This window comes from Punica granatum, chromosome 1 (assembly GCF_007655135.1).
Source record: "Punica granatum isolate Tunisia-2019 chromosome 1, ASM765513v2, whole genome shotgun sequence".
Lineage (NCBI taxonomy): Eukaryota > Viridiplantae > Streptophyta > Magnoliopsida > Myrtales > Lythraceae > Punica > Punica granatum.
In genome coordinates this window covers 3013470-3034862 of record NC_045127.1, presented here as the reverse complement: position 1 = coordinate 3034862, position 21393 = coordinate 3013470, and the positions used below count along the sequence as shown (strand labels likewise).

At 40.5% G+C, this 21393-nt stretch overlaps 2 protein-coding genes, 1 long non-coding RNA gene and 3 other non-coding genes across 7 annotated transcripts; 3 read left to right on the top strand and 3 right to left on the bottom strand.

Annotated features, from left to right (window-relative positions):
* The first annotated feature begins 521 nt into the window (after positions 1–521).
* On the top strand, positions 522–607 carry LOC116193331. Its single transcript, XR_004154243.1, has one exon. It is a non-coding gene; the product is annotated as a small nucleolar RNA Z102/R77 (small nucleolar RNA).
* Positions 608–1020: 413 nt separating this feature from the next.
* On the bottom strand, positions 1021–4760 carry LOC116211197 (long-chain-alcohol oxidase FAO2-like). Of its 2 annotated transcripts, XM_031545576.1 has the most exons (4): positions 4669–4760; positions 3898–4035; positions 3142–3417; positions 1021–2910 (listed from the first exon to the last, which is right to left on the bottom strand). In XM_031545576.1, the coding sequence occupies exons 2-4, from the start codon at positions 4015–4017 to the stop codon at positions 1153–1155; spliced, it is 2154 nt and encodes a 717-aa protein (XP_031401436.1). In that variant the 5' UTR covers positions 4018–4035; positions 4669–4760; the 3' UTR covers positions 1021–1152. The 2 variants fall into 2 exon arrangements, with proteins under 2 accessions (XP_031401436.1, XP_031401359.1); XM_031545499.1 differs by lacking the exon at positions 4669–4760 and having other exon boundaries at positions 3898–4642.
* A 1595-nt stretch (positions 4761–6355) lies between these two features.
* Positions 6356–8164, bottom strand: LOC116199637. Its single transcript, XR_004155574.1, has 4 exons — positions 8029–8164; positions 7677–7925; positions 7305–7552; positions 6356–7143 (listed from the first exon to the last, which is right to left on the bottom strand). It is a non-coding gene; the product is annotated as an uncharacterized LOC116199637 (long non-coding RNA).
* Positions 8165–11652: 3488 nt separating this feature from the next.
* Positions 11653–11741, top strand: LOC116193333. Its single transcript, XR_004154245.1, has one exon. It is a non-coding gene; the product is annotated as a small nucleolar RNA Z102/R77 (small nucleolar RNA).
* A 4687-nt stretch (positions 11742–16428) lies between these two features.
* On the top strand, positions 16429–16514 carry LOC116193330. Its single transcript, XR_004154242.1, has one exon. It is a non-coding gene; the product is annotated as a small nucleolar RNA Z102/R77 (small nucleolar RNA).
* A 413-nt stretch (positions 16515–16927) lies between these two features.
* LOC116192467 (long-chain-alcohol oxidase FAO2-like) lies at positions 16928–20089 on the bottom strand. Its single transcript, XM_031521024.1, has 3 exons — positions 19805–20089; positions 19049–19324; positions 16928–18817 (listed from the first exon to the last, which is right to left on the bottom strand). Exons 1-3 carry the CDS (start codon positions 20021–20023, stop codon positions 17060–17062), a joined length of 2253 nt encoding a protein of 750 aa, XP_031376884.1. The 5' UTR covers positions 20024–20089; the 3' UTR covers positions 16928–17059.
* Between the last annotated feature and the right edge of the window lie 1304 nt (positions 20090–21393).

The following is a 21393-nucleotide window of genomic DNA, read 5'->3' as shown; positions in this document are numbered from 1 at the left end:
TGGAAGGTGCCCCCGTTTATATGGAGATGTCATACTATGATCATATTCAGAGGCGCAAGCAGGACAAAGGTTGCCTCTATGCTTTGTGAATACATTTTCCATCATCTCATCCTCTACTCCCCATCGTTTCCATCGTAAATATCAAACTGTTTTATCAGAATATGGAAATTCTGTTACTGAAGTAAAGAGTAATCTATGTACTGGTTTAAACTATCTGAAGTTGATAAATTTTCATGGAGACAGTATTCCGCATTCTGTTTTCGTTGTGCTTGCTGCTGCTGTTGCTGCTTCGAGACATGTGAATGCTGCTCAGAGAGCATCTGCTGTTGCCTCTAAGGTTACTCAACATGGGGGTCTCCCGTGCCTTCAACAAAAATTCGCAAATTTATTCTCTACATCCATCTCTATGTGCTCATGTGGAATTTCATTTATTATATTGTCGAACTATTTTGTGCGAATGATGACCCTTTCTCAATTACTCAGTGAAGGATACCCTTCAAAAGGTTCTTTCTGGTTTTGGAGAATAAGATGATGAACATATTATTCCTTATTGGTTCGATTGCCGATATGATGGCAACAGATATGTATTAGTTCTACCTGATGATCATTCCTTGGACCATTATTCCAGTCAAAATCTCCCTTTTTCGGTTTCTGAATTACCAATGAAGAACAGCTGTCGTTTTCAATCCTGCATTGTGTTTGTGATGTTAGTCGAGGAGTGTTGCTTTCTCCCTTTAATCCGTAGCTGAACATGTTACAAGTTCCTTTTCATAGTTTCGTTCAAAGCCCGAGCTTTAAGGCCCTTACAGGATCCCAATCTCTATCTGCAGAAGGAAGGTCCCCGACAGAAATTTTGTTGGATGGACTTGGACTCCATATCGGAAGTTCAGTATGGATTTTCGGATGATATACCCTTTTGAGCACTTGGATTTATACAAAAAGAAAATTGTTGTTCGTTTGTCGTTTGTCGTTTGTCTTTTTATATTTTAGAAAGACAAATAAAAACAAACTCTGCCGTGATTTATGCAGAAATTTCCAACTGCTTACACGGTTTGTTATTCTTGATTCAAGACGCAGTACAATGAAACAGACACGAACTGAAATCATGCAGATAAATCACTGAATCCATAATTTATGTTATTCCCTGAATCCCTATTTCGAGGAGTCTGCAATCTTCTTGGAAATGCAATACGCGGTGGATTCAATGGTGATCATCGGGTTGACTCCGATTGCAGTAGGCATCAAACTACCGTCACACACGAACAAACCTGCAGCCTCCCAACTCTCACCATTCCCATCAACTCCACCTTCTTCCTCAGTGGCTCCCAGCCTGCAACTCCCCATGGGATGTGCACAGCAGTAAAGCGTCCAGTTCTCATCTCCCGAGCTAGGCCCATCGGGAACGATAACCTCGTCCAAGAATGCCTCTACGTCCTCAGCCTTTATCCCCTCGCACTTTACTCTCTGCCCGTCGCTTCTGTGGGTCCCCACCTCTGTTGCTCCTGCAGCAATCAGGATCCTGAGAGACTGCCTTAGCCCGGCCCTCAAGTTCTCCTTGTCCACCTGACTCAGCGTGTAGTGGATCTTGCCCTGCTGCCGGACTTCCCCCGAGCCTGAGTCTCGGACAAGTGTGAAGAGGTGTGCAGTCCTCGAGTACTTTGCCATCCTCTCCTTCATGTCACGGCCAGATAGCCATGGGCATAGGGCTGAGTATAGGCCTGGCCCCAGTGAGGGAGTCTCTATGATGGCCGAGACAGAGGAGGAGCCATTGGGAATCACCTTGTGGAGCGATGTGATGATCCCTCCCTCGTACACTTTCCCTTTGAACTCCTTCACATTTTCTGGGAAGTAACCCCATGTGAGCAGGCAAGGGTGCAGATGGAGATTTCGCCCGATGTTCGGGTTCTTCAGGCCACTGGAGACCAGCAGCGGCGGTGTTGACAGGGCTCCGCAAGCTGAAACCGTCACCTTCGCCTCGATTTGGAGCTTTCTCAGCACAGCATTTTTATTCTTGCTCCAATGTGAAGCCAGTATTGATGCCATTACTCCAACGCATGTATTCCTCCTTGCACTCTTCCTTGTGCAATTCTTCTCGAGTATTAGCCTATCTGCCTGGCATCCAGTTAGGATCACTGCACCATGATTGACAGCATCAACAAGCCAAGTCGAGTCGGTCCCATGCTTCTCTGCAGTACGGCACCCATAACAGCAAGACCCGCAGTAGTGTCCCTCTGGTGAATTTGTTGGAACAGTAGTAACTTTTAGCCCGAGCTTCTCGCACCCTTTCCGAAGGACTTGATTCTGGAACCCTTCTTCAGTGCACTTCTCTGTGACCCCAATCCTCTTGCACACGACATCCATCGCAGATGAATAGTCGGAGCTCCCGAACAAAGGAATCCGACGGTCCACCGACCATTCCTTCCGGATGTTGTCAGGGGTCCTAATTGAGGCCGACCAATTCACGGCAGAACCACCGCCCACAGTCGAGCCAGCTAGGATTACAATTTTTCCGTCGGAGGTCGACAGTAACGCCCCAGACTCATATAATTGGTCAAAGGACGGACCTTCAAGGGATGAGTAGTCTTGGGCCACAAAGTAGTTCCCCTTCTCGAGGACCACCACCTTGTGGCCTGCTTGGGCTAGAACTGCTGCTGCAACGCCTCCTCCGCATCCGGACCCGATCACCACAGCATCACATGTGATCTTGAGGGTGTTGTGTTCCGGGATATTGGACAGTTCAAGGCCTTTATTGGTGAGAGACTGGACGAGGGATTGCTCGTCCTCGAACATGCTGGTCTCAATGAGGCCTCGTTGGAGTGGCCTTTCCTTTCGGGACCCGGCTGGGCTCGGTCTGGTATCCACGCTATATCCAATTGCTTCCCAAGCAACATTCTTCGAATTATCATCTGTCTGCAATGTGCATATTTGGTTTTAGAATAAAGAATGTTCGGACTTCAACTGACGACAAGTTATCACAGTATTGCTCGACGGCAATGCATTCGATAAATTTCTTCAAACTGTATAACGGTTCGAAGACCATAGATGCTGAGATTGGCACATAAGTTATAACCGGGAAAATAATGGTACAGAAAATAAGAAAGGAAGGTTTTCCAGAAAGCATTCGAAACATCCTGTACATACTATTGTGAAGAAAATGAACATGCAGCACAGCTTGACCGTCACGAAAAGGGCCCGCAAGGGAGTCAGAAACCTCTCGCGGGACCACTTGGCGAGGATCGTTTCACGTCTATCGAGAGGCATCTCGGAGAAGTTGAGGACGAAAGGCCAATGTTTCCAGTCCAAGCAAAGGAACCCACAGAGCAGCAGTGTCCCAATCCTCCAAGACAACATCTCCAGGACTAAGCCCACAATAAACACAACCTTTGGCTGGGCCCGTCTAACCAGAAGCTCGGCAACCTGCATCAAGGGACAATGGAGACATTGCAGTATGAAAGGTCATTCTACGATGCATCGAGAGACAATGTATGCATATTATTTCATCATGAAGACACAGGGTGGCCATTGGACAAGAGGCTTATGCCTCTTCACCCGATCGAACTAGTTCAAGCATTCCATATGGAAGTAAAATATTAAACTTGCGACTGAGCATGGAGTCATGGATCAATTCGTTTCTGCCATGTATTCTTGAAACTTGGTCTCATCATACGAGAAAAAGAGTAGAGGACGGAAGGCACAAAGAGCTTCCGGGCCTCTCCATATATTATGCTCAATTATACTTATTATAGGACCATGTTATGCAGGTTTAAGTTGTGTACAGATATGTCCTCCTAGCACGTAAGTATGTAGGTAGTCATATAAGAGCATATGTGGATTATACGTACGAAGTAAATTAAAGGGGAAATTAAATGGGAACGAAAGGAGAGAAAATCAATCGACCTCATCTGGGATTGGAGGCTGAGAACCGGAAGCTTTGTAGAAGGAACTCATGGCCTCATAATTGAGTGGCTTCGTCGCACCCGCCTCGAGTTCTAACGAAGGAATGAGGGTTTCACACATAGAAGCAAGAGCTTGAATCTGAGAAGGAGAGAAGCCATGGCTGTAACCAGCTGAAGATCTCCTTCCCCCTCTTAACAAAGGGTGGTACTCTCTCACCATCTTTTTATATTAATCTCACTTTCTTTGCTTCTTCTTATTCTTCTTCGACCACTGCACTCATCTACTGATCAGCATGGGACCTATATAGACGATGCAGATCGGACACATCTACGTACTACGCTATCTTCTATTTATGTGATGCATGCCGTTGGATCAATCGATCAACTAAAGTTGTTAGTCCTGACATTGCTCATATGAAGTTTTTCCTTCTTCTTTTTTCGGAGATTCATGAACGCAGTACAACGAAACAAAAATGTGCGTTTGGCAAAGTGAAAATTATTCAATTCAACTCAACTTATTTACAGAAAGATAAAACATATACTGTTTGTTTACCCTAGTGGGCCCCATAATTGAATTTCCTTCTAAGGCCACAGCAAATGCTTTGCCATGGAGTGTGAGGCCTTTTTTATTTTGATTTTTTTTCCCTTTGCCTTTTGCCAATGAAGGTGCCGCAAGAAAGCAGAGGAGGTCTCACTAAGCAGATAAGGAAGAAATTCAACCAAGTTTTGCAACCCAGAAGCATTAATCGAGATTGAGGGTAGACAATGTTACCTCACTGCCAATGCCTCTCCAAATCAGTCTTTCAGAGGTTCTTAAACCCTAACTTGAAAGGAGAACAACGCATTGGAGCCCTCCCCCCCCCCCGGACAATGACCAAAGTCGGGAATCTCTGATAGCTAGTAACAGACAGGACGTCCTTTTCCAATCAATCCCGAAAAGCTCGCGCTTTTCATTGTTCTTTTGCCCCCGCTCTCCTAACGGACGAGCAACACTCTGCCAATAATGCAATGATAAGGTCAGAAATCGGTGAAATTGACAAATCCGAGTTAGTAATCGGGTAGTTTCCGACCTCGATTACAAAGAAATTGGGTTGATTTGGGCCAAAATTATGCCGTGAATGCCCTACAGAAGATGACGGAACACACAGGAAGGAGGAGATGAAGAGGGCTTCTGACGTAGCGTACACACAATCACTTGTCACAGATCCATTGATTCCGCAGAATACCGAAACTACAACCTTCAATTTCCTATTGATTCTACGAATTCCTAGGAAACCGGCATCAAACTCGAATCGAATCCGAGAATGGGTGAAAGAGCACAGTAGCTCCAAAACTTCATTGATAATCTAAAAACTGATGTAAGCCTTTCCAGACATGCTGAACATTCTTTTGCTGATATTATTACCAGTATTTGATACTGGATTATTCATAGCATTACTATACCCTCCCTATTCATTGTGGGTTGGTTATTCGTCAGCACGGGTTTAGCGTACGATGTGTTTGGAAGCCCTCATCCAAACGAATATTTTACATAGAGCCGACAAGGAATTTCATTAATAACTGGCCGTATTGACTCTTTGGAACAACTTGATGAATTTAGTAGATCTTTTTAGGAGGACCGAATGACTATAGATCGAACCTATCCAATTTTTATAGTGCGATGGTTGGCTGTTGATGGACTAGTTGTACCTACCCTTTCTTTTTTGGGGGTCAATATCAGCAATGCAGTTCATCCAACGATAAACCTAATACAAATTATAGAGCTACGACACAATCATGTAAGAGAAGAAAAGAGAATAGTAAAATACTAAATAATAGTAAGAATTATCTTATCCCATTCGGAAGGATCACATCTCATAATTATCTATGTCTGTTTATGTCGCTAGCATGACAACTCGATGAAATGGTGGAGGGAAGCGGGATAAATGGCCGATACTGCTGGAAGGATTCCTCTTTGGATAATAGGTACTCTAACTGGTATTCTTGTGATCGGTTTAATAGGTATTTTCTTTTATGGTTCATACTCCGGGTTAGATTGATCCCTGTAATAATCTAATAATCCCATCAACTAAAAGGAATTGTAACGACTAGTCAAAGAAATCCACCGGGTTCCCCTGCTACTTCAAAAGTTGCGCCTTATTTGTCATGTTACGGGTAAAATTGAGCTTGAGTTAAACAATGTCCGCCACTTCCCAAACATGTCAAGGTGGTGTCACTTCAGGATTCATGAACATCGCACCACGTGTGCCGGGATCGAACCCGAGGGGATAACGAGACACGAATCACAATAATGTGTGCCGGGTCCAAGACGGTGAATTGCACTGGTCCACCAGTTGTCCCTGTTCTTAGCATCTCATAATGTTGGAACGATGAATGCATGTCTGCTGGGCTGCTGCATAAAATCTGGAGCCATCAAATAATTTGATGTGTTCGTTCCCTCTCTTTTCTTCAACGAATTTTTCCTCGTTACGACTTGTTCAAATGAGAAACTCACACGAGAAAGAACAGACACGATTTGAACAGAGAGTTATACTGTAGGCATCATTCCCTGGAACTGAACTTTTCCGTAAATGTATTTATTGTTTCATGTTAAGATCCTAAGATGCAACGCTTCAGCGGCGGTGTTCTTTTGTGGGTGTCAGTAATGTAGGTCTAGAGGAAATCCTTGTATCTGAAAGTTCTGTAGATTTGAGGACTCGAATCAGTGACTAATGCCCTGGCAGGTTCGATGTGGTTACCATCAAAGGGATGGATGAAACTTGAAACCGTGGTTCGTGCAGACTCTCTGTTCGTCATCACTCAGTGCTCGGCGCTCCTCAGCATTCCGTTACTTATGATCTGAGAAAACTGTACTTTTGAACACATTCATTAGTATAAATTTTGAGCAACAATATAGAAGTAGGATTTTTATGATTTCAGCCAAGCGCTTGCATGCAACATGTGTCCGATATTCACCACAAAGGCGTTGTGGGGAGGCGGCATGCCGAGCCACTGCCCATCCTTGAGGACCTGGAGCCCGTGAATTTGACCTTGAAGAACTGTGATGAGACCAACATCACTATGTTGCGGAAGTCCAAGGTTAAGCTGGAATCAGGACTCGGAGGATGATGGTTCAAAGCCATCAACTGGACTTGAGTCAGTTCCTTATCAAAAAATCCCGGTTCGAGTCTGAGGCCTTCACAAATCATATCGAGAAGGTAGAGGCTCAGCTTCCTTACTTCCACTGAATAGTTTTCCCATAATTTCTCTGCATCAATTGCACAACTGTCACATCTTTTGGGTGCCAAATGTGCTTAATGAGATCAAATCAAGATGAAATGGTAAAAATTAATGCCGCAGGAAATTTTCGTGGGATCGTGGGATCAAGGATATAATTCCTCGGGGCAACAAGGATTTAGAAGTGATTACCTATAAAGTGGAGGCTTCTCCGGCCAAGAGGGAATGTGCTGATGCAGGGGATGGGAAGGGTGCCTGATTCCTGAGGGTGTCCTCCAGAAGTGGACCTTCTCCCGCTCGTAGTCGATGCTCATGTACAGCCTGCAAGGCTTCCCGGGATCCTAGTGCAGTGTCCTGTCCTAGTCCCGCATCTCGAAGAACTCCCTTACTACTTCCATCGCCTCGCCCAGCAGTCTCTCCAATAGCCCATGATTAACCAGCTGCAATAATGACAATACAGGGACCGGAAGATTGGATATTTTGAATGACAAAGAATAAGCTAATTTATGCTCGTGGGATCGAGGATATAGTTCCTCGGGGCAACAAGGATTTAGAAGTGATTACCTATAAAGTGGAGGCTTCTCCGGCCAAGAAGGAATGTGCTGATGCAGGGGATGGGAAGGGTGCCTGACTCCCGAGGGTGTCCCTCCAGAAGTGGACCTTCTCCCGCTCGTAGTCGATGCTCATTTACAGCCTGCAAGGCTTCCCAGGATCCTAGTACAGTGCCCTGTCCTCCTCCCGCATCTCGAAGAACTCCCTTACTATGTCCATCGGCTTGCCCAGCAGTCTCTCCAATAGCCCGTGATTAACCAGCTGCAATAAGGACAGTACAGGGACCGGAAAAATGGATATTTTGAATGACTAAGAATAAGCTAATTTATGTTCAAATCAAGCAACCTATTGCAAGTTGCAATACCTGGAAGGATCCGAACTCCTGACAGACCCCAAGGATAAGTCGGATGGTTTCCTCGTGATTACTGCCAGACCTTCTTGTCTCCAAAGATCGACGATTGGAATGGATGCAGAGAAGGGGACCAGTCCATGGTCCCTGTGGGGTCTGCTTTCCGGCGGCAGCACATATGACTGGGGTACATACCAGAGATCGCGTAAGCTCGAATTCAACTTCCCGGCCATGAATTCCCCAATAACAATCGGGATGGCGCTCTTCTTCCAGGCAATGCTGACAATGTCTCCCTCTGCAACAATCGCCCATGAAAGAATCAATAATTTCTTCACTTAATCATGTAATCAATCAGATTCCTTCTCAAAGATGCCTCTTTGGGGAAGATATAATATGTACAAATAGCTTTTAACTTCTTCTTTTTTTCCGTTTTAAAATTGATTTCGATCATTCCTATATCAAATCCCGACAACAACGGGCACAAACATAACTAGTTGATCAGAGTCAAATTCTTATTTGGCTGTGGAAGTCAAACTTGCAAGAGACAAATGTGTTGGTCCAATCGAAGGAAGAGGGTAGTTAAGATTAATGTGTTGGTGCAAAGGCTAGAAAGTTATTGCAACTTCCAAGTGTTGGACTCTATCTATAATACCATTTTGTAAACTATAAGAAGAGATGGAATTAAGATATGCGAAATTCTACCGTTTATTACATGGACAATTCATGAGACCTTAAATCATCACGGGTTGCAGCCACAAGTGTTAATCTAATGGCTGTACATGCCTTAAGAACTGTCCATGCAATCGATGGTAACATTTTCTCACCGCTTACAGAGATCAATCTCACAAAGTCTCGGATTGGTCAGATCAAACCTTGAGCATGGGCATCGGGCAATATACCGAAATGTTAGATCGTGTGGTGATAAATGCTTCTAATGTATTGGAAATGCCGAATCACAACACATGGTTTTTCTCTTTTTCATGTGGTCAAATCCATGTGTCGTAAACGTGAATGAAGAAGCTAATCATTCGAAAGCCAAACCGTCATCTCCAGTACTACTGTCTGGGATGCCTAGAACATTTTACGGAACTCAAGTCTCTCGACAAAGAGAAACGGTCGCATCCGCCTAGAGCATGCGTGACCCGATAGAAAGAGCCAATTGCAATCGAGAACTTAGGTGCAATAACCTTTCATCAGCACCATCCCTGAGGCCACCGGTTCTGAGGATCCCACCTACCAAACCACCTCTTCTTTAATTTTTATAATTTATATATATAAATTATAAAAATTAAAGAAATCAACAAATCAAATTTTATGATGAGATATCTTTTAAAAACTAATTTTATTAAAAACAGTTCCGAAAATTTAAAATACTTAAAAAAAACCTAGAAATTCCATTTAGATAAGATATATTGCATTCAATTGGAGATCACCGTAGTATTCAAAAGATTTTATGGTATTTTTGGTTTTTTTAAATGGAATTATTTCAGAAGATTTTGTTGCTAATTTTATAATCAAAGATAATTTAAAATTTTAAAAACTCAAAATACCGAGAAAATTCCATATCGGAGCTTTCTGAAGCCATCTGATTGGGTCCACCTTGTATATTGCTTTCATATATATATATATATATATATATATCCAATTATCCTAAGCTTCTCATTTGCAAGAAATTAGAGAAAAGAGAATGCAGTGAAAACTGTCCCGTTTGGTTTTACAATTCGTTTTTAATTCTACTTCACTTAACTCTACTTATCTTCAACTCAACAACACAATTATTACATTTTTCTTTTTCTTCAATTTTTTTAACCATTCAATTCAATTTTAATACTAAATTCTCTTAACTATTCATTACTTTTTAACAATTCAACAACACAATCAACACTTTCTCTCAATTATTCATTACTTTTTTCACATTTTTTTCTTATAATTCAACAACACAATCATTACAAACCAATTAAAACTAAAACTCAACTCTAAAACCAAACACAACAGAAGTTCTTAGACTTGATTCTCGATTGTGGAACTTTTTATCATCATTCTTGTTTTCCTTCTCTTATTCCTTCAATTATTACACTCATAACTATTCGAAAAAATTGTAAGAAATTAATGGTCTGGTGTCGGCAGGCATTCATTGCCTCGCATTGGGCTCACAAGGCACATACCTGCACGTGATTAATTAAACATGTTGTCATGGTTCTTGCCTCCTTGTTTAATGCAAAATCTACCCGTCGTATATATATTGGAAGACACATACCTGCACATGAGAGGTTTAGGACAATTTTTCGGTTACAACTCAGTTGCAGGAAATTAGAGAAAAGAGAATGCAGTGAAACACATTTTTAACTGAATCCAAGAAGTTTAGGATTCGAGTCTTGGTAGCGTAACTTCCCATGATTTTTTTTCCCCATATCTTATCCTTTTAATTATTAGACTCACAAGTTTTTATCGTATATTTGGAAAAAAAAAAAAGAGATTAATTCTTTCACGGTTTGTTCTCAGCAAGCATTAATTTCCTCACGCTTGATATAACAAGACTCATACCCTCGTTTACCCTGAAAACAGAATCTTCGTTATGAGTATCCGTGACCGTTGATATACTCTGGGATGTCCTGTGATCACTCGTGTTATCAGATACCTGCAAGATTGTAAATTTCCATTTGTACTGTGTGAGATTTGATGATGATGCGATATTTCCCTCATTGCTGGATTGAGCTCTAGCAAATCGATGGGTTCATTAATAGGTCGAATATATGGTGGAACAACTACCCTGAACCATCACTTAAGCCATAGAAATCATGCGCTCCACAGGCTGTAAAATCTTTTGAAATTAACAAAAACAAGAAACATGAGATATTACGGTTCATATCCTAGTGTTTATGGCGAATCTGTAAGCATGTCGTTTCTTATGGGACTCGGTAAAGTTTAGATTAGGATGAGAAAATGCTCTAGTAGTTGTCTTTGGTTGATCTGCCTTTGGAAGAGGAAGAGGAAATGGAAGGTGCCCCAGTTTATATGGAGATGTCATACTATGATCATATTCAGAGGCGCAAGCAGGACAAAGTTTGCCTCTATGCTTTGTGAGTACATTTTCCATCATCTCATCCTCTACTCCCGATCGTTTCCGTAGTAAATATCAAACGGTTTTATCAGAATATGGAAATTCTGTCACTGAAATAAAGAGTAATCTATGTACTGGTTTAAACTATCTGAAGTTGATAAATTTTCATGGAGACAGTATTCTGCATTCTGTTTTCGTTGTGCTTGCTGCTGCTGTTGCTGCTTCGAGACATGTGAATGCTGCTCGGAGAACATCTGCTGTTGCCTCTAAGGTTACTCAACATGGGGGTCTCCTGTGCCTTCAACAAAAATTCACAAATTTATTCTCTACATCCATCTCTATGTGCTCATGTGGAAATTCATTTATTATATTGTCGAACTACTTTGTGCGAATGATGACACTTTCTCAATTACTCTGTGAAGGATACCCTTCAAAAGGTTCTTTCTGGTTTTGGAGAATGAGGTGATGAACATATGATTCCTTATTGGTTGGATTGCCGAACTACTTCGTGCGAATGATGACGCTTTCTCAATTACTCAGTGAAGGATACCCTTCAAAAGGTTCTTTCTGGTTTTGGAGAATGAGGTGATGAACATATGATTCCTTATTGGTTCGATTGCCGATATGATGGAAACAGATATGTATTAGTTCTACCTGATAATCATTACTTGGACCGTTATTCCAGTCAAAATCTCCCTTTTTCATTTTCAATCCTGCATTGTGTTTGTGAGGTTTGTCAAGGAGTGTTGCTTTCTCCCTTTAATCCGTAGCTGAACATGTTACAAGTTCCTTTTCATAGTTTCGTTCAAAACCCGAGCTTTAAGGCCCTTACAGGTGATGTAGATCGAACATGCCGACATCTATGTTATCTTCCTCGCACATACTGTAAAGTAGGCAAAAATGCGCACTTAGCATACGTTAACAGCTCCATGAAAGTTGGTGAAAACACGTTGTAAACCACGTGTGTACTATATTTATCGAGATTGAGATCCACAATAAGGACACATGCGGTTCCCATGAATGCCAGTCCCGGATTCACATGTCTAGCTCTTCAAGGGCGAGCCCGTTATATCATCTGTCTAAAGTAATGCTTTAAGTCATGGATAATCTTTAAACTAGTTTTCAAATAGATCTTTAGCGTTGTTTGAATCAAACCTATATTTATATTTTCTTTCCTTTCTACAGATACATATGGCAACGCGCGATATTGGATGGGGCTGGTCCTTGATCTAACGCACTATAGATTTTCGTAGCGGTTTGGGGCCGGAGAGTTAATCAGAAGCCAACAAACCGTCACTTTCATGTCACCAGGGCAGTGCCCTGAAATGAAGGGAACATGTGAAACTAAACATCTTTAAAACATTTAGGATTTAACCCATGGCCATGGGTTCATTCTGCCACCATCGCATTAATTTGAGGTCTGGTGAGCTCAGTTCGTTGGCTCTTGGTGAACGATTGGCTGCTCATGCATGGACTGGATGACTCAAAAGTCTATTTTGGGAGCCGTCTTGTGGTCTCCTGAGTGTTAAAAAATTAAATTGCAAATTCATGGGTATACTATTTGGTGGATTACTTGGTGTAATTCACGTGCATTGGACGAAATCAGGTTTAGGATGTAAACAGATTGAGTATCGCGTTCGGAGGAATTGTTCGAAGTTCGAACTAACTGCGAATAGTTAGAATTAAAGAATTCTAGATCACGATCTGGAGCAGAGTGGCGGTTATTCCTTCATTAACGTTCGAAAATATTTAAATGTTGAAAAGTTCTTTGTGGGACTTGTTTTAAAACAAAAGAACCGTCCAATATGAAGAGACTCTTATGCCAAAAGTCATAACAATAATAATCGAACGCATTTGGTATTATCCAGAAAATCAAGTAAGAGAGCTAGGGTGTTTTAGGAGTTTACTAATTGTAGAACAAAAGAAGGCTTCACTTATCCTCGAATTACTGAAACCCTCTAGCAATTCCGTGTATTATAAAAAGAGGTTAATTTTATACATAACTCTTTTGGTGTTTTATTTTTAGAGCTTAGTGAATTGATTTTTGACCCGCTGTATCGTATGGGATTAGTACCTAGTGTTGTATATTATACTAGTCATGAAGCACGTACATTGCACGGGATAGTTTCACCAATTTAAAAAAAATAATTAAAAATTAAAAAGAAAAATTGCTTGGAGAATCAAAAGTGAAACAAAAATAATAAAATAAATAAATAACTTTCGCGTTTAGTATCTGAGAGTTTGTGTATAGGGGCAGCAATACATTTCGAGAGATGAAACTCACATCACAAATCTTGAAAAAGAATATGAAAAAATAGAGAAAAATAAAAGAATGAAAAATTTCGATAAAAATGAGAAAAAATTAAAGTATAAATTTAATCAATTCACTTGTATCTAGAGAGAGACATAGTTTCGAGAGCTTGCGTCTAGTTGTAGACATATTCTTTGAGAGCTGAATAAACTCCTATTTATATGTGCGATAATTCATATTTATAATTATCATACAAAACATAGATAAAATATAATCTAATTTGTTTTCTTTTTTTGGGTGAACAAATCTGATTTTTCAAAAAAGAAAATATAATTTATATATCTATAAATATTATCTAATCTATTTTTAAAAAATAGATATCTATAAAACAATATAATTCATATATTCTTTTTCTTATTATATACACTTAAAGTTATCCACATAACCATATATTAATATATCTATATTATGTATGAATATGTAATAATATATACTTATTTTTAATGTTAATATTTATGTGATGAAATATTATTTTTATTTTAAAAAATTCAAGATTATTAAATAATATATAGATTATAAAAATTTTAAAAATAAGAAATCGTATTTTATGATAAGATGTTTTTTAAAATATTTTTATTAAAAATAATTCCGAAAATTTAAAATATTTAAACAACCTAGAAAGTTTCATTTAGAAAATTCATACTGTATTCAAGGAAGATCACTGTATTATCCAAAAGATTTTATGTTATCTTCGATTTTATTGAATGGAATATTATTTCAGAAAATTTCATTGCTAATTTTATAATTTAGTATAATTTACTTTTAAAAAACTCAAAAAATTAAGAAAATTCCATTCAGAAACGAAGCATTCTAAGGCCATCTGGGATGAAATATTAACTTTCATATTAAAAAAAACAATATTATTAAATAATATATAAATTATAAAAATTAAAGAAATCAACAAATCAGATTTTATGATGAGATATCTTTTAAAAATAATTTTATTAAAAACAATTCCGAAAGTTTAAAATACTTAAAAAACCTAGAAATTCCATTTAGATAATATATATTGCTTTCAATTGGAGATCACCGTAGTATTCAAAAGATTTTATGGTATTTTCGGTTTTTTTAAATGGAATATTATTTCAAAAGATTTTGTTGCTAATTTTATATTTAAAAATTTTAAAACTCAAAATACAGAGAAAATTTCATTCAGAATCAGAGTTTTCTGAAGTTATCTGACTGGGTCCACCTTGTATCTTGCTTTCTATATATATATATATATATATATTAGATATATCTATATATATATATATATCCAATTATCCTAAGCTTCTCATTTGCAAGAAATTAGAGAAAAAGAGAATGCAGTGGAACATGTTTTTGTCCCGTTTGGTTTTACAATTCGTTTTTAATTCTACTTTACTTAACTCTACTTATTTTCAATTCAACAACACAATTATTACTTTTTTCATTTTCTTCAATTTTTTTAACCATTCAATTCAATTTTTAATACTAAATTATCTTCACTATTCATTACTTTTTCAACAATTCAACAACACAATCAATACTTTCTCTCAATTATTCATTACTTTTTTCACATTTTTTTCTTATAATTCAACAACACAATCATTACAAACCAATTAAAACTAAAACTCAACTTTAAAACCAAATACAATAGAAGTTTTAGACTTGATTCTCGATTGTGGAACTTCTTATCATCCTTTTTTGTTTTCCTTCACTTATTCCTTCAATTATTACACTCAAAAGCTTTTCCAGTATTCGAAAAAATTATAAGAAATTAATGGTTTGGTGTCGGCAGGCATTCATTGCCTCGCATTGGGATCACAAGACACATACCTGCACGTGATTAATTAAACTTGTTGTCATGGTTCTTGTCTCCTTGTTTAATGCAAAATCTACCCGTCGTATGTATATATATTGGAAGACACATACCTGCACGTGAGAGGTTTAGGACAATTTTTCGGCTACAACTCAGTTGCAGGAAATTAGAGAAAAGAGAATGCAGTGAAACACATTTTTAACTGAATCCAAGAAGTTTAGGATTCGAGTCTTGGTTTGTTCTCAGCAGGCATTAATTTCCTCACGCTCGAGATAACAAGATTCATACCCTCGTTTACCCTGAAAACAAAATCTTTGTTATGAGTATCCGTGACCGTTGATATACTCTAGGATGTCCTCTGATCACCCGTGTTATCAGATACCTGCAAGATTGTAAATTTCCATTTGCACTATGTGAGATTTGATGATGATGCGATACTTCCCTCGATGCTGAATTGAGCTCTAGTAAATCGATGGGTTCATTAATAGGTCGAATATATGGTGGAACAACTACCCTGAACCATCACTTAAGCCATAGAAATCATGGGCTTCACAGGCTGTAAAATCTTTTGAAGTTGACACAAACCTGAAACATGAGATATTGCGGTTCATATCCTAGTGTTTATGTCAAATCTGTAAGCATGTCGTTTCTTATGGGACTCGGTAAAGTTTAGATTAGGATGAGAAAATGCTCTAGCAGATGTCTTTGGTTGATCTGCCTTTGGAAGAGGAAGAGGAAATGGAAGGTGCCCCCGTTTATATGGAGATGTCATACTATGATCATATTCAGAGGCGCAAGCAGGACAAAGGTTGCCTCTATGCTTTGTGAATACATTTTCCATCATCTCATCCTCTACTCCCCATCGTTTCCATCGTAAATATCAAACTGTTTTATCAGAATATGGAAATTCTGTTACTGAAGTAAAGAGTAATCTATGTACTGGTTTAAACTATCTGAAGTTGATAAATTTTCATGGAGACAGTATTCCGCATTCTGTTTTCGTTGTGCTTGCTGCTGCTGTTGCTGCTTCGAGACATGTGAATGCTGCTCAGAGAGCATCTGCTGTTGCCTCTAAGGTTACTCAACATGGGGGTCTCCCGTGCCTTCAACAAAAATTCGCAAATTTATTCTCTACATCCATCTCTATGTGCTCATGTGGAATTTCATTTATTATATTGTCGAACTATTTTGTGCGAATGATGACCCTTTCTCAATTACTCAGTGAAGGATACCCTTCAAAAGGTTCTTTCTGGTTTTGGAGAATAAGATGATGAACATATTATTCCTTATTGGTTCGATTGCCGATATGATGGCAACAGATATGTATTAGTTCTACCTGATGATCATTCCTTGGACCATTATTCCAGTCAAAATCTCCCTTTTTCGGTTTCTGAATTACCAATGAAGAACAGCTGTCGTTTTCAATCCTGCATTGTGTTTGTGATGTTAGTCGAGGAGTGTTGCTTTCTCCCTTTAATCCGTAGCTGAACATGTTACAAGTTCCTTTTCATAGTTTCGTTCAAAGCCCGAGCTTTAAGGCCCTTACAGGATCCCAATCTCTATCTGCAGAAGGAAGGTCCCCGACAGAAATTTTGTTGGATGGACTTGGACTCCATATCGGAAGTTCAGTATGGATTTTCGGATGATATACCCTTTTGAGCACTTGGATTTATACAAAAAGAAAATTGTTGTTCGTTTGTCGTTTGTCGTTTGTCTTTTTATATTTTAGAAAGACAAATAAAAACAAACTCTGCCGTGATTTATGCAGAAATTTCCAACTGCTTACACGGTTTGTTATTCTTGATTCAAGACGCAGTACAATGAAACAGACACGAACTGAAATCATGCAGATAAATCACTGAATCCATAATTTATGTTATTCCCTGAATCCCTATTTCGAGGAGTCTGCAATCTTCTTGGAAATGCAATACGCGGTGGATTCAATGGTGATCATCGGGTTGACTCCGATTGCAGTAGGCATCAAACTACCGTCACACACGAACAAACCTGCAGCCTCCCAACTCTCACCATTCCCATCAACTCCACCTTCTTCCTCAGTGGCTCCCAGCCTGCAACTCCCCATGGGATGTGCACAGCAGTAAAGCGTCCAGTTCTCATCTCCCGAGCTAGGCCCATCGGGAACGATAACCTCGTCCAAGAATGCCTCTACGTCCTCAGCCTTTATCCCCTCGCACTTTACTCTCTGCCCGTCGCTTCTGTGGGTCCCCACCTCTGTTGCTCCTGCAGCAATCAGGATCCTGAGAGACTGCCTTAGCCCGGCCCTCAAGTTCTCCTTGTCCACCTGACTCAGCGTGTAGTGGATCTTGCCCTGCTGCCGGACTTCCCCCGAGCCTGAGTCTCGGACAAGTGTGAAGAGGTGTGCAGTCCTCGAGTACTTTGCCATCCTCTCCTTCATGTCACGGCCAGATAGCCATGGGCATAGGGCTGAGTATAGGCCTGGCCCCAGTGAGGGAGTCTCTATGATGGCCGAGACAGAGGAGGAGCCATTGGGAATCACCTTGTGGAGCGATGTGATGATCCCTCCCTCGTACACTTTCCCTTTGAACTCCTTCACATTTTCTGGGAAGTAACCCCATGTGAGCAGGCAAGGGTGCAGATGGAGATTTCGCCCGATGTTCGGGTTCTTCAGGCCACTGGAGACCAGCAGCGGCGGTGTTGACAGGGCTCCGCAAGCTGAAACCGTCACCTTCGCCTCGATTTGGAGCTTTCTCAGCACAGCATTTTTATTCTTGCTCCAATGTGAAGCCAGTATTGATGCCATTACTCCAACGCATGTATTCCTCCTTGCACTCTTCCTTGTGCAATTCTTCTCGAGTATTAGCCTATCTGCCTGGCATCCAGTTAGGATCACTGCACCATGATTGACAGCATCAACAAGCCAAGTCGAGTCGGTCCCATGCTTCTCTGCAGTACGGCACCCATAACAGCAAGACCCGCAGTAGTGTCCCTCTGGTGAATTTGTTGGAACAGTAGTAACTTTTAGCCCGAGCTTCTCGCACCCTTTCCGAAGGACTTGATTCTGGAACCCTTCTTCAGTGCACTTCTCTGTGACCCCAATCCTCTTGCACACGACATCCATCGCAGATGAATAGTCGGAGCTCCCGAACAAAGGAATCCGACGGTCCACCGACCATTCCTTCCGGATGTTGTCAGGGGTCCTAATTGAGGCCGACCAATTCACGGCAGAACCACCGCCCACAGTCGAGCCAGCTAGGATTACAATTTTTCCGTCGGAGGTCGACAGTAACGCCCCAGACTCATATAATTGGTCAAAGGACGGACCTTCAAGGGATGAGTAGTCTTGGGCCACAAAGTAGTTCCCCTTCTCGAGGACCACCACCTTGTGGCCTGCTTGGGCTAGAACTGCTGCTGCAACGCCTCCTCCGCATCCGGACCCGATCACCACAGCATCACATGTGATCTTGAGGGTGTTGTGTTCCGGGATATTGGACAGTTCAAGGCCTTTATTGGTGAGAGACTGGACGAGGGATTGCTCGTCCTCGAACATGCTGGTCTCAATGAGGCCTCGTTGGAGTGGCCTTTCCTTTCGGGACCCGGCTGGGCTTGGTCTGGTATCCACGCTATATCCAATTGCTTCCCAAGCAACATTCTTCGAATTATCATCTGTCTGCAATGTGCATATTTGGTTTTAGAATAAAGAATGTTCGGACTTCAACTGACGACAAGTTATCACAGTATTGCTCGACGGCAATGCATTCGATAAATTTCTTCAAACTGTATAACGGTTCGAAGACCATAGATGCTGAGATTGGCACATAAGTTATAACCGGGAAAATAATGGTACAGAAAATAAGAAAGGAAGGTTTTCCAGAAAGCATTCGAAACATCCTGTACATACTATTGTGAAGAAAATGAACATGCAGCACAGCTTGACCGTCACGAAAAGGGCCCGCAAGGGAGTCAGAAACCTCTCGCGGGACCACTTGGCGAGGATCGTTTCACGTCTATCGAGAGGCATCTCGGAGAAGTTGAGGACGAAAGGCCAATGTTTCCAGTCCAAGCAAAGGAACCCACAGAGCAGCAGTGTCCCAATCCTCCAAGACAACATCTCCAGGACTAAGCCCACAATAAACACAACCTTTGGCTGGGCCCGTCTAACCAGAAGCTCGGCAACCTGCATCAAGGGACAATGGAGACATTGCAGTATGAAAGGTCATTCTACGATGCATCGAGAGACAATGTATGCATATTATTTCATCATGAAGACACAGGGTGGCCATTGGACAAGAGGCTTATGCCTCTTCACCCGATCGAACTAGTTCAAGCATTCCATATGGAAGTAAAATATTAAACTTGCGACTGAGCATGGAGTCATGGATCAATTCGTTTCTGCCATGTATTCTTGAAACTTGGTCTCATCATACGAGAAAAAGAGTATAGGACGGAAGGCACAAAGAGCTTCCGGGCCTCTCCATATATTATGCTCAATTATACTTATTATAGGACCATGTTATGCAGGTTTAAGTTGTGTACAGATATGTCCGTCTAGCAAGTAAGTATGTAGGTAGTCATATAAGAGCATATGTGGATTATACGTACGAAGTAAATTAAAGGGGAAATTAAATGGGAACGAAAGGAGAGAATATCAATCGACCTCATCTGGGATTGGAGGCTGAGAACCGGAAGCTTTGTAGAAGGAACTCATGGCCTCATAATTGAATGGCTTCGTCGCACCCGCCTCGAGTTCTAACGAAGGAATGAGGGTTTCACACAAAGAAGCAAGAGCTTGAATCTGAGAAGGAGAGAAGCCATGGCTGTAACCAGCTGAAGATCTCCTTCCCCCTCTTAACAAAGGGTGGCACTCTCTCACCATCTTTTAAACCTTAAATTCTGCTATTAATCTCACTTTCTTTGCTTCTTCTTATTCTTCTTCGACCACTGCACTCATCTGCTGATCAGCGTGGGACTTATATAGCCGATGCAGACCGGACACATCTACTCACTACGCTATCTTCCATGCACATGTAAAGTGGCCGAAACACACACTTAACACCCCGTTAACATGAAAGTTAGTGAAAACACATTTAACCATGATATGCACTTTATCGAGTTCCCAAGGTTACATAATGGTTCTCTATTTATGTGATGCATGCCGTTGGATCAATCGATCACCAGAAGTGGTAAGTCCCGACATTGCTCATATGAAGTGTTTTTTTTTTTTGGGAGATTCATGAACGCAGTACAATGAAATAAGAATCGTACTAACTAATAAAAGAGTGCGGATACTTTTATCACGAGAATCAAATCTAAAATCCCATTTAGTTATCAAATGAGCGCATACGTCATTGCGCTACACCCTTCTCTTTCTCGATTATGTAGTTAATTCAAAATTGGCCATCGACTCAATGGGCCTGCCCTTGTCTAACGTGCGTCCAGAGGGCATCGACCACTCACTGGCAAACAAACCGCCATTTTTCTGTCGCTGCTGGTGCAGTGCCCTGAAATGAAGGGCACACGAGAGAGTACGATATATCCAGTTAGCATACCCCAGCTACTGATAAATCTAATGAGATTTTGGAATTAGATTTTCGGTAGTAGAACTTTTCGTATGTATTTTATTTCTCATTTTTCAATTTTCTGTTAGACTTATCAGTTTCTTATAATAGGTAAAAATAAAAAATTACGGCAGATTAAATTTTTTCATGGTTTGGTCTAAGCAAGATTTCTTTTTTTGGAGATAATAAGAAGATGCATATTTGTCAACAAACTCGGTGATGGTACCATGGTCCATCTTATAATTCACAGCTTCCACTTGCTTGGGGCAATGCCTTTCCCCAAAAAATAGATAACGTGACTTCGAGTAATGGTGACACACATGGTATATTAGTTCAAATGTTTAGGACGTTTACTATTTGTGATGAATTATGGGCATTTAAACTAAAATACTGAACACTTAAACTGAAAATAAAAGTATAATAAACATTTTTACTAATCCCGAGTATTAAAAGTATTAGACACTTAAATTAAAGTACTAAATACTTGAACCGAAAATACTAATATGTGTTACCGTGATTTCAAGTCATGCTAAAAAGATCCTGAATTCTTAAAAAAAAAAAAAACATATTTAACCTGTGTGATTGAGGAACAAATATTGGAGAAGCCGCATGGCGACGAAAGCACTGGCCACTTTTTGTCTATGCATATTTGGTAATTCGAGGGAACCATTCCATCTATACTTATCTA

Coding starts and splice junctions, on each gene's coding strand:
- LOC116211197 (XM_031545499.1), bottom strand. CDS start 4,116: ATGGTGAGAGAGTACCACCCTTTGTTAAGAGGGGGAAGGAGATCTTCA. Junction 3,418..3,897: donor AGCCTCCAATCCCAGATGAG/GTCGATTGATTT, acceptor CCCTTGATGCAG/GTTGCCGAGCTTCTGGTTAG. Junction 2,911..3,141: donor TGTTCATTTTCTTCACAATA/GTATGTACAGGA, acceptor TGCACATTGCAG/ACAGATGATAATTCGAAGAA.
- LOC116192467 (XM_031521024.1), bottom strand. CDS start 20,023: ATGGTGAGAGAGTGCCACCCTTTGTTAAGAGGGGGAAGGAGATCTTCA. Junction 19,325..19,804: donor AGCCTCCAATCCCAGATGAG/GTCGATTGATAT, acceptor CCCTTGATGCAG/GTTGCCGAGCTTCTGGTTAG. Junction 18,818..19,048: donor TGTTCATTTTCTTCACAATA/GTATGTACAGGA, acceptor TGCACATTGCAG/ACAGATGATAATTCGAAGAA.